The sequence below is a fragment of the Pholis gunnellus genome, assembly GCF_910591455.1.
Source record: "Pholis gunnellus genome assembly, chromosome: 14".
Classification (NCBI taxonomy): domain Eukaryota; kingdom Metazoa; phylum Chordata; class Actinopteri; order Perciformes; family Pholidae; genus Pholis; species Pholis gunnellus.
The window spans coordinates 24,181,091-24,193,537 of record NC_136541.1 but is presented as its reverse complement, the minus strand read 5'-3'; the positions used below and the strand labels follow the sequence as shown (position 1 = coordinate 24,193,537).

The 12,447-nt window shown below is 43.0% G+C and overlaps 1 protein-coding gene across 1 annotated transcript; it reads right to left on the bottom strand.

Moving 5' to 3' along the window:
* Window positions 1–3,468: 3,468 nt before the first annotated feature.
* On the bottom strand, window positions 3,469–11,663 carry ankrd33bb (ankyrin repeat domain 33Bb; the record flags this gene model as incomplete). Its single annotated transcript, XM_079172773.1, has 5 exons — window positions 3,469–4,119; window positions 4,222–4,385; window positions 4,553–4,693; window positions 8,378–8,507; window positions 11,169–11,663. The coding sequence occupies 5 exons, from the start codon at window positions 11,661–11,663 to the stop codon at window positions 3,469–3,471; spliced, it is 1,581 nt and encodes a 526-aa protein (XP_079028899.1).
* Between the last annotated feature and the right edge of the window lie 784 nt (window positions 11,664–12,447).

The following is a 12,447-nucleotide window of genomic DNA, read 5'->3' as shown; positions in this document are numbered from 1 at the left end:
CTAAAACGGTCATGATTGCCCTCTAGTGGCCTTTTAGACGAGCTGCACCACGGGTCAGGGTGGCGGCCATTTTAGTCTCTGGGGCCTGTTCTGCACGGGTTAGGTGCAGATAGATCACCACAGGCACTGATTTTATCTTCTTCTTCTTCTTGTTTTTCATTACACATGCACAGTTGAGAGCGTAGAACAAAGCACAGGGCAAGGCGTCGGGTCCCAGCTCCAGAAATGAGAGGTAGGCATCTTTTGCTTCACCACAATGTATCTGCAGGACACCTATGGTTAAAAACCATGTTTTTATTATTATTCTATAACCTTCCTTAACAGCATCACAGTGTTTCTGTGCTGCTGAGGCAAATGGAGCTGGAGCTGGAAGTTTGTGAAATGTCCCACTATTTCTGAGCAGTGAGTCAACAGTGCACAACACTCCCACCAGAGTTTCACTTTGCACTTTCTGTGCAGTTTTCCAACCAAAGCGCATATTTCAGATCACAGATGAACAGAGTTTTAACATTTCTTTGGGCTTTTACATCTCTGTTTCGTCCACTGTCGCTGCATTTATGAAGTGGTGAGCATTTCTCATTCCAGTGAGACGTCTATATGTTGTAAAAGAAAGAAAGAGACCGTATAAACATTTATAAAAAATACATAAGAACAGTGCCTGTCTCCGCTCCATTCAATCGTCCCAGTGAGAGCGACAGCACAGCGCCAGGAACTGGAAATCATAGCAGCAAAGTGGCAATCATTCATTTTATTATTTACACCTGTGCTTTTTCCATACTGTGACAAGTCAAAATGTCTTCCTGTGAAAAATGCCTCCGTGCAGGTCGCACTTAAGTCATGAGCTGGAACAGCTTTGTAGGAATAAACCGTATGTGTAGGATATATATATATATATATATATATATATATATATATAACATACAAATCCACAAACAAATAGAAAAATCCACGCACAAATACATACAAATATATTTATGATTTTTTTTTTTACATAAATATAAATCGTAATTTATTTATGTGTGCATTGGAATGTATTTGTGAATCGTTCTGCGTGCATTTGTAAATCGAATATATTTGTGGATTGTTCTGTGCGCATTTGCGAGTCTTTCTGTGTGCATTTGCAATTATTGAGACTGATCTGACCCCATAGAGGACTGCTGTAGTTATATGAAAGTCAGTCTTTCAGTTGTGCGGCCTCAAAGCAAAACAAGTGATTTGCATGCCCGGGTTAATTCGGATAAACCTTGTGTGGAATAAAAAAAAAAAAGATATCACACAATTAGAGGCTTCGTCATAATTTGATGCAAGAATATCCTTTACATTTCTCCCCGAATGACAAAGAAATTGCATTAAATTGACCTATGAGCCCCTTTGTTGTAGTTTAGCTTTCAGTTGGTAAAAATATATATCAGTATTATTAATGAAAGGAAAGGTATACATAATTACACACAAATTAAAGTAAAAAAAAGAGATCCATATCAACATTCCAGTGTGAATCACCATATTTCCTCATATGCCAGTGATGGTGTGACACGTATTTAGGCCATCAACAGTTTCAATCCGGTGAATTTGGCAAGGTTTTCCTATTCCCTTTTTGTATTGCAGCTTCTATTCAACTATGTAGTTAAGTAACTGAATTGCAACGAGCCATTACAGCGAGATCCTCCATCAGCCTCCATCCTGGTGTAAACGATGATAAAACAAGTGATTGAGTTTTGTCTTGTCTTTTTTTTTTTGGTAGGAACGTAAAAGGAATCCATGGAGCGAGACCTTAACGGTCTCCAGTCCACTACAGATCACCGTGGTCCAGACCATTTCAGTCCCAGAGACGAGCGGGTCAAAAGTAGAATCCCAATGTTTTTCAACAGTTTTGTTCCAATTCCCAGTGGTTGCCACTAGAGGGTGCTATAGACTGTAGATAAGAAGTGGACGCAGTCATCGTGACATCACCCATTGGCGACTGCTGTATTGAAGCCTTGAGTTGGGCGATTTCACCTTCGCCATCTTGGAATATGGTCGTTGTTGTTTTTTGCAACTGCTGATCGGAAGTTAAAATATTTGTACTGTGGAGGAGTGAGGTAGAGTCGGCAGTCGGCAGTCGGCAGCGGCAGCGACCTGTCAATCACAGTAGCCCCGCCCTAAAGCATACTCATTTTCTCATAGACTTCTATACAATCGGACTTCTTTTTGCAACCAGAGTCGCCCCCTGCTGGTCAGTAGAAAGAATGTAAGTTTTAATACACTTCCGCATTGGCTTCCCTCGGCAGAGCCGGAGAGTTGCCGCCTGATATTTACATACTAAAAACGCTATATTTGCTACCTTTTCCGTACTTACATTTTGCAGCAATATTTCTCTGTTTAGTAAAAAGCTCCTCCAAAGGCCCTTTTTCATTACTGCCACTTCAATGCAAAATTAAAATAAATTTGTGGGCTACTTGCGCAGCTAACGAGTGATATGTTGGCCCTCCATTTCTCACAAAGCAGGGGATACCCACAGTCGTGGACCATCTCATGTGATTTATTTTGGGAGCCAACAAGCCACAGTCTAGCACTAAGCGGTTTAACTGTTGGCTCTGCTTTTCTACCATAAAGCCCTCACAAAGCCTGTGTGAGCTGGCTCCTCAGCTCGGCGCCGCCCCCTCCACTTTTCCTCCTTGCAAATACCTGTTGGACTATGTTTCCTTGGCTTCCTCCCTGCATGCTTTCATGTGGTAGCAGCCAGCCACCAATCTCTATTCGGCCGTGTCGGAGCTCCTCTCTCCATCCTGTGAAATCCCGCCGACTGGCTAACCCCCCCCCCCCCCCCCCCCCCTTCTTGCTATGCCTCTTTGGCAAATGTTTTTTGGGCTTTTTTTTACATTTTCTATCGTGTATCTTTTACTTGATCTTCCCAAGCCAGCGTGACCTCTCGTACTGTTGCTGTTTCTTTTTTGTCTCTGTCTTCCTCCACTCTTTACCTTCCCTTTTGTGATCTCTGCCTCTCTTCTGTTACCGTTTTTCTCCCTAATCTTTCCTCTTTCTGCTTCATTATTTTTGCGGCCCGATGGAAAATGTTCCAAGCTGGGAATCTGCTTCAGACGAGCACTTCTTTTGAAGCACACCGAAGTTAATCTTCTTTTGTTCTTTTGCCACGTGTCACTGAATGTGTTAGCTTCCTTAGCAGGAATTACAAATTCTATATTGGATAATGTTTTCTCCCCCAAGCTCCCATTATTGCCCACATTGCACCATAAGTTACGTCCGCCAAGATGAGGCATGTGAACCCAAGTAGAAGAAACAAGGCAACAATGTCTGCAATCTCGGCAAACAAAAATAAAAAGTTTGCAGTAAATTCTTCTCTTTTTTCTAGTACTGCAACACTGCGTTGTCATGGTCTTTTCAACAAGACGTTGCAAAGCTTAGTGAATTTGCGGTCATGTCCTGCTTTCTGAGATAATGTGAACATACAGTGGTACTCCCCTTCTCCCCTCATCTCCTCCTTATCAGAGGTAACAATCGTCTCCTCTCCTCCTCCTCCTGCCTCCTCTCTATCCTCTTCATCTTGTAGTTCCACTTGGGGATCTGGAGCTGGTTGTAGTCACTGCTCCATTTGAGTTTCTCAGGTATGAAGCTCGGAGCCGGGGCTTTGCAGAGCCTCACCTTGGGCACCACGATGCCCGGCCGCACGCTGCTCCTCCTCATCATGTTCAGAGGCAGGAGGCTCGCTCGCCTCATGGCCACCGTGGCCACGTCGCTCAGCAGCTGAGTCTGCAGGCTGGCCCTCCGAACCCTCGCCTTGGGGATGAGGAGGACCTGCGAGTTCTGGAAGAACCTCTTGTAGTTGTCCAGTCTGTCCGGGCCCAGGCGCTTCAGCTCCGACACCCGCTGCCTCCTCAGGATCTCCTGCACGGCCTGGCGACGCTTCCCGATGCACGGCGGGCTGCCCGGGCACACCGTGCGGCAAGCCGTGGCGATGACCGGGCTGGAGATGGCGGTGGTGATTTGGACCATGTGGTCAAAAACACCGTCATCCACGGGGTTCACCCTGTTGTCCATGTAAATCCTATATGAGCAGCAGGACAGGAAGTTGCTCAAACGCCTCCGGCAGGACTTTGGCTTGTGGGCCTGGGCTGCCAGCTCCTGCACAAGAAGAGCAAACGCTATAGTTGGAAGGAATCTCTAGTTTAAAGCGTTATGTGGTGCATTCAATAGTAGGACTGTCGTCATGATGGATTTATTAACCTCCAACAGGGGCCACTCCAGCGAAAAGGAGTCACAGAACTGCTCAGCACAAGGCTTGGACATCAGGCGATGCATCAGATTGGCCGTCTCGTATCGACCAGTGAAGAGAGCCCAATCCCTGGGCGTCAGACGGCGGGCGCTGTCCTGTGCCTGGATGTCGCCTCCTGGAAACATTAGGAGTTAATCTGTAATCAGTGCCGTAATCAGCTCTATGCTTATCACCAACGCATCAAAGGAGCTCTCTACCCCGACACAAACATCTTATCCACGTAGCGCTCAGTATCATTAGCGAGAGCGCAGGTCCTTAATCATTACATCGCGTGCGTGTTACCAGCCAGCATGAGAGCCCTGACGCACTCGGCCCGGCCTTGCATGGCAGCCTTCATCAAAGCTGTGAAACCGTGACAGTTCCTCCTCTCGATGTCCATCCTTGGGAAGTAGTTGAGTAGGTAGTTTGTGATGAACGCGTGACCTGCAGACCAGAGAGAGACACAGTTTTTACTTTGGCACTAGCAAAGCTGCTTTTGTTATGCACCATATTGCCTTTGTCTTTTTTACATTTCAAACGCCATGCTAGCAGCTTCACAGAGCTGCTAGCATGGCTGTAGGAGCACTAAGATGGTTAGCGGAAGGCTAGCAATGGTGTTTGGATAGGATTCCTTCAAATTAGTATTGTCATAATCACATTCATACATTCATTTGTTACTGTATACACTTGTGTTGCTTCGTCAGATGTTGTTTTCTAAATTAGCGGCCCACTCTCTGTAGCCTATAGCGCAAAATGACAAATTTGGGTTTAATGCAGTTTTGTTTCGATTTTGTATGGAAAACAATATTGCGTTATCTCTGCCATCGTTTAAGCTAAAGTTAAAATGATAACAATATTTCTTAACAACATGCTCTGTTAATCCATACACGTGAATGACTGATTCAAGAGGACAAAAGGAATATATTTAAAAGACTAAATGCAGTAATTCAACAGCACAAACTGCAATTTGACAGCATGAATAGTTTTACATGTAAATATGCAAACAAATGTCTTTCATTTATTTAGTGACTTTGTATCCTACTTTGGGGGAAAAGTCGACAGTTTTGTGGTTAAGCTGCAAACTGATTTCAAGCTTATATTTTACAAGCCCCCAGGAAGAGCGCCGGGCTTTGAAGTACATTTTCATATTGTGGCCAAACGGTGGAATTTCAACTAATAGGTCCATTATTTGTGATGCCATTGGATAAAAAAAACGTTTTTCCATAGACACGTCTGTAACTATACAGTTGTAAAATGCACCGTGGCCAAATCCAGAGTTATTTTCCTTCCTCCGTTCATGTGAATGAACCCGATACTGAGGCCGGATCCATGGAAGATCTGGGTACTTTCTTCTAAATGTTCTACGCGGAAGTCAAACTTTTTTTCTTCTTCATGCGCCACAAAGTAACTTTCATAGGAATCCTATGCTGTATCCAGTTCTCCTTAAACTTCCATGATATTTTGTCAGCCACTCTGGGGATCGAACAAGTCACTTCATTGTTGCTGATGGGATGCTAATGAGTAAATCCCGTCTAAATCCAGACTAACAAGACTTGATCTGCTGAAATTCCTCGAAGGGAGCGCAATGCACGCAACAAGAATCCATTAAAGGCTGTGGATGGTTAATACTGGCTCTTCACCTCAGAGGACCTGGGTTTATTTCCCAATACATGTCTAGACACTTTCTACTTTCAGTGAAGGGCTTGAAGGGGAGTTTTTCTTCTCGTATATTCGACCACTCCGTCGCAGTCGTGTGGACTCGTCTTGGTCACCTGTTCCCTCTGAGGTGTTGCAGAGTACTTTGTCATGAAAAGGGGATCGATACTTCTTTTAACGAAGCAGAAAATTAAGGGTAGTCTGCAGCCATTCATCACAGGACACAGAGAGCCATTCGTCATCGTTAGCAGATGAGAGGCCACGGCCCCCGTCTGATACAAGCGGCTGCATAGCTGTAGAAGTCGGGCTTTCTAATGCCAAACTTACAGCGATTCTGGCAACTGGAAGCACCAGACGTCATAATATAATCAGTTCCTTTAATTAATAATGAAACTCAATTCTGCAATAAAATGTCTACCACCGTAAAGTATGCACCAAAACTTTGTAGGAGGAGAAACATACAAGGTAACATGTCTCACTGGGAGATTTTTTGGAATATTACATAAGGTAAAAAGGGTATTAATAGGTTTATGAATGCACAAGTTGGGCTTCATGTTTGGTCATGTAATCTGTGTCTGGACAGCCATATCCACATGTTTTTTTAGTCTTAGATTCTATTGAGGAACGCTAATAGTGAAACTGTTCCACATTGTGCGAAACCGAGGAGGAAGATGGGGAAACTCAACAAGCTCTCTACCATCTCTGCACAATCTTTCTCTGGATCCCTGTCGAAGTCAGCATGTCGGTATGAATCTGTATCACTCAAATAGATGGGCTACTTGCAACGATGACACCATTAGTTTACACCGGGTTGGTACTTACTCAATGCTTAAATACTAAATTGATATTTATGTACGAGGCTGGTCGAAATTTATGCTGGTCTGGCACAGGTCTTTCCTTTTTAATCGGAGAAGATTGTCATTTGAAGCGAGATCATATCAATAAGTGGCAATTAGAGCATCACTGCACATTACATTTCTGTTCAGCTACAAGAGTATTTTGATTAAAGGAAAGCTACAGTCTGTTGCATGAGTTTTATTTTTGGGGTACCGGCCGTCGGTTCTGTTCAAACAGACCTTGTACTCACCAACATAACTACTTGAATTTCGGAACCCAGCCAAAGCACTAGAAGTAGGTTGTGTCGAGGAGCACCAGCGTCAAACAGGTTGTAAACAAAAAAATGATTTGGAAGAAAGAAAAAGGAAGGCAAACGATAAAAAATCCTTCACAGTTTACAGACTGAGATCCTGGTTCAACTTTGGCCTCACTTTTGGTTTTACTTTGACATGAAGCAGCTAATCTGGCTAACGTTAACGTTAACGTTAACAACGTGGTCAGTTGTTTGACCACTCGTCGTTTCAGCACCATTGCCATGGTCCAAGATCTCAGCAATTATTTTGATGAGTAAACTTACAGCTCGAGCTATGGTAGAAAATACTTATAGAATCAACAAAAAGAAACAAGAATAAAATAACTCAAGTTGTAAAAAATCATGGTTTCCATTAAGTTGCTTTAAAGACATCATCATTTGGTGACCTGCTTGAAAGCACAAACTAACAACCACGCCTCCTTATAAGGTATGAAATGTTAATATAATAATGATAATGATAATAATAAAACTCAATCATACCATTCATTGTCAAAATGTCCAGCCAAAGTAAGTTACATTGCCCTACCTTAAGCCATTACTGGGTACTTTTCTCTTTATTTTCTATAACAATATAATTATTGCCCTATAACGAGCAAAGTGTGTTTTATTGAGATACTTCAATATTGTGACATAGCAAGTAATACATGTAATCATTTGGTATCTAGTAATAATGAGAAAGTGTTAATAATAACATGAACTTGTTATGAGAGAGGGACCTTGTGAAAATAAGATAATGTTCATATTATAACAAGAAACAAATGTTTTTGTTAGCAAATCACTGCCATGAATATTACATTGTAAATGTATAAATTAATTTGTTTTACAAGTAATATAATTAATGAAATAGCACAATCACACAGGTGTAGACGGGGAAAACGGATGTCCCGTCTGCATATTTATTTTTTCCAACACACTAAAGATGAAACCACGCCTACTTCTGTATGAACAAACCCATCACAGGGACTCACCGTGCCAATCACAGCAGGCACAGCAGCACGTCAGGCTTTCATCGTACGGAAGTGAGCGTGGTTTCATCTAAAGTGGGTTGGACAACGCTGGCCAACAAATAGCTTGGCAGATAACCTCCCGTCTTAGTACTAAGCTACATTAGCCGCTTTCTGGTGGTAGCTTCACAGTTACCGTACCAAGTGGAATCAATCTCCTCTCGACAAGAAAGCAAATATGTGTATTAACTATTTCTTTAACTAAACAAACAGGACAAATCTCAGTCGAGTGCAGTCTGTACACGGTCCGGAAGATAAATTCTAAGAAATACTTGCCTTAACAATCCTGTAACTCAAAGATCCGAGGTGTGTATTTACCTGCTTGTGCTGCAATGATAAGAGCTGTGTTGCCCTCGTTGTCCTGCCAGTTAACATCAAGATACGGGCACTGAGAAAGGGCCATGACCACGTCCGTGTAGCCATGGTAGCACGCCATAATCAGACCTGACTGAAACACAAAAAGACAGGAGTGCTTGAGTTTCTTCTTCTGATTTTAGTTTTGCTTTTAAAACAACCAAAATGGCTCCTCGGGGCTACTGGGAGGCACGTTTGTGGATTCATAGCCATATTTCCTCGCAGGAGAAAATTGTTCTCATAAAAAAGGAAATAAGGCTCATCAGGAATGTGATCAGATCTGCCAGACCACATCTGGAGGTGGTGCGTGGATCATGTATCCAGTCCCAGATCACATGTTAATACCAGGTGTAACTCAGAGCTATGGGAAGTGGTAAATGGGTCAAAGTTAGATTAGAGTTCTTCTGTCAAACGAAATCTTTTTAACAGACACCACCTCCCGGACTCCAAAGAGAGGAACAGTGAACAGAGCAACCAAGATTCAAATGTACCAATCTTAAAAATATGAAAAATAAATATACACACAATGCAAGTAAATCAAAGTCCACCAAACAAATAGTTTAATGAGCCACGTTCTTATTCAATCCCACCAATATAGGTGCATTTTCTTTGTTCCCACTGTAGTACCGAGTGACAAGTAATAAATGATGCTTTACCTACTTACTACCTGCTTCCTCTGAGTAGTAATAAAGCACCTCAAAACGTACAGTTGTAGACTAATTATGTCTTTATGGGATAAGACAAGAACTTAATTTCAACGCAGATAAAGAGGAACATTTAGATTGTGAGACTGGAATTATTTCCAAGCTTTGTCTTTAAGGTGAGAAAAAAAGAGAGAATGTGTGTTACTGAAATAACTTTGACCGAAATAACTTGAACATACACATACTGTTGGAGCCATAATGTGGACGGGAAGCCAACAGTTTTTGACCGTCTCAAAGCAACTATTCGTATCAAGGCAACTTGTTGTGTCAATGTGGAGTCGCAGGTGATATATTATCCAGTCCAGTATCTTGTGTTTCTGTTATGGTGTCATGTAACCGGAATAAATGGATCAACGGATCGAAAGAAAGACAGCGCATTGGACAATGAAATGTTTGTGGAACACGCGTCCGAACAAGTTCTCCTGTTCACCCCCCAGTGGCATTTAGATAGAAAAAATGGATATTGGTTAAAGTCACTACACATACACTTACACTACATGTTGTCATTCACCCAATCACTGCCTGCTCTGATGGGCAGGGGCTAGGTGCCACCTTCCCATCAGGACTCTAACTAACCATTCACACTCATTCATACGCTGCAGGCACAGCCTATGGTGGCCACCGCCGAGCCTCTGATGGAAGGACGACCCGCTCTACCACTGAGCCACAGTCTGAACGTCGAAAGTCATGAATTATTGTTTGCCTCAATATAATCCCAATAGCAAATGTCCCACCATGCACATTTCCATGGCAACATATGCTGGGTCTCCAAGGTGTCCTGAGAGACATTACTGTTGCACTACTCCATGACAATCCTTCTCTGTCTGTTTCCAGCCCTGCACACAGTAGCACACCGTATCTCTGAGCAGGTCCTCAGGTCAAAGTCTCAGGGAGCCCTTCAGAAGCTGAGCTCTGACGGCAAGCTGCTGCTCGACACTGTCTCTGTGCAGTTTGCACTCCCCATCTGTCACCGTGAGATTAACCAACTGCTCTGAACCTTCCTTCAGGATTTGACCCTCAGCGGCTCGCTGGTGTTCAGGAGCTGCACCAGGACCAGCTGGCCTGACCGCAAAACCCTAATGGGACTGCCGGTGAGAGGAACAGCCGAGTTCACTCAGGGCAGTCAACTAATAATTAGTTGATGCCTTAACAGGATGAAATATTGGAATATATATATATCATAAACATGAAAGAAATTCATGTCTTATTCTTTGCTGAACTGAACTCACAACATCTCAAAGAGTTCTGACTGATGCTTCTAAGCTGTGGACATAACATTTAACAGCAACAGTTATGAAGGTTAAAACGGTACTGAGTGACCAATCAACATTGCGAGTGTCATGATGTCTCTTTGTTAGGGGCAGTGAGTTGCTTACACCATGACCAGTAGTGTTGTAGCACTGATACTGCACATTCAGATCAGCTGGACATGGGCTCATTGAGACTCCGATTACTGTTGCGATCACAATTTATAATCAAAGTTCAAGGGACTAGTTTGTGTGTTTTAAGCAGTTTTTCTTAGAATTGTGACTAGCTTTCATAACTGGTATAACACACATAGCACTTTGCAAGAACTTTGTGGTAAATAGATTTTTACCTGCCGAAGCAGCCATTGGTTTCCATTCATTTCCACACAGTACGACAATCAACAGACTGATTCTTGAGTTGTGTAACCTACCATAGTGGATGGTAAGTCTGCTTAAACTTTGTTTAAAATGATGCTATTGTTTCAAAGTGACACTGTAGACTATTCGAATTATTCTACACTTAACCTAACTTGATCTTAACTTAAATACATTGAAACCCTCGAACTCTGCAGATTCATACAGCTCAAACGTACACTGGTGCAGTCCTTTTAAGCCTGATTATGGTTATGAAACACCATGTACAGTATTATAACCCTTTATTAGCAAAATGAGGTTTCCAATGGAAAAACATTGGGATTCTTTTGGGTTCAATTGGGGTAAATGTAAACAAAATGAGACTTTGCAGGTGTCAAGTCAACAGAAAACTAAATATTGCATTAAAATGCATAAAAGTCAGACACCTACTCTTCTGTTTCGATCCGTCTCTGTCACTTCCTCTTCGGTCACTCCTTGTCTAATCATAATCTTGACGATGATGGCGTTGTTGTTGCAGCTGGCCTTAAAGAATGAAATGGGCTCGGGGCTGTCGGGGCTCGGCGAGCGGTACATGTGGGACGCGACCGAATTGTCATGGGGATAAAAAGAATCGTCCGAAAGAATGCTCTGTGTGTCCGAGCGATCCGGCAGGGCCTCGAAGTCCAACTCCTCGAACTCCTGGTAGATGTCGTCCTCATCCTCCCAATAGTTTGGCCTGTAATCGACTTCACTCTCCTCGTCATCTTCCTCTCCAGATACCTCACACTCTTCGCCATTTTCGTCAACATTGGTGAAGGACATGGCAGGTTTATCCATAGCCACTTTATTAGTCTTAAACGGAATCTCACCCAGTTCCACACCTCCGGACACTCCATTCTTCAGAACCTTTAAACCTTCACTTTGTTCCTCTGTTATTAACACCATTTAAACCTTTCCCTGCCGTCCCACGTTTTTATTTATTCTTGTGAGGCGCCAGGATAACTGTAGGACGACCTAGAGCCTGCTGCAATACGTTGAATCATGCCAGGGATAAGGTTCAGCAGAGGTCACAAACGGGACATGAGATCATCACTTACGGTCCCAATCGTCTGTCATTGTTGAATAAATCTTCTCGGGATGCCATAGAGATTAGGATTCTCCAGAACCCCACAAGACAATGTCATTTAAAACAGGTTTGATCGTATGCATGTTCTGAGGAAGTTGCTCTGGATTGGTGATGTGACCAAAGAGCGTCACATTTTCTGTCAGTCGCAATTAAAACATAAAAAGAAGTGTAGTTTGTTAAGCCCAAGAGTTTCCACGAGTTACAAATTATAGAAAAGTCATGATCCTTCCCGGTGGCACCAAAAGCCTCGTCCATCAAATCTCCTAATCGTGGCTTCAGAGCCCAGACGGGCAGCTTGAAGTCTTGGAAGTCTTGATGAGAAGTTAAAGCGAAAGTTTTCCTCTGGAGAGTAGAACAGGCAGCCGTCTTGGTTGGAAACACCAACGGCCACCACTAACGGCAACTAATTGTGTTTCCCCCACGGAAAAGAACGTTGAGCTTCCTTTGATGATGGCCGGCAATTGGATGAGACACATTCTCTAGAACTGAGCCACGGTAATCCTTTTAGTCGTTCTCTCTCTCTCTAGCTTTAGCTGTTGTGTCATGTTGCCCTCCCCAGTGCCAGGACGGTTTTAATGTTTTCTGTTAATAAAATAAAGTGTA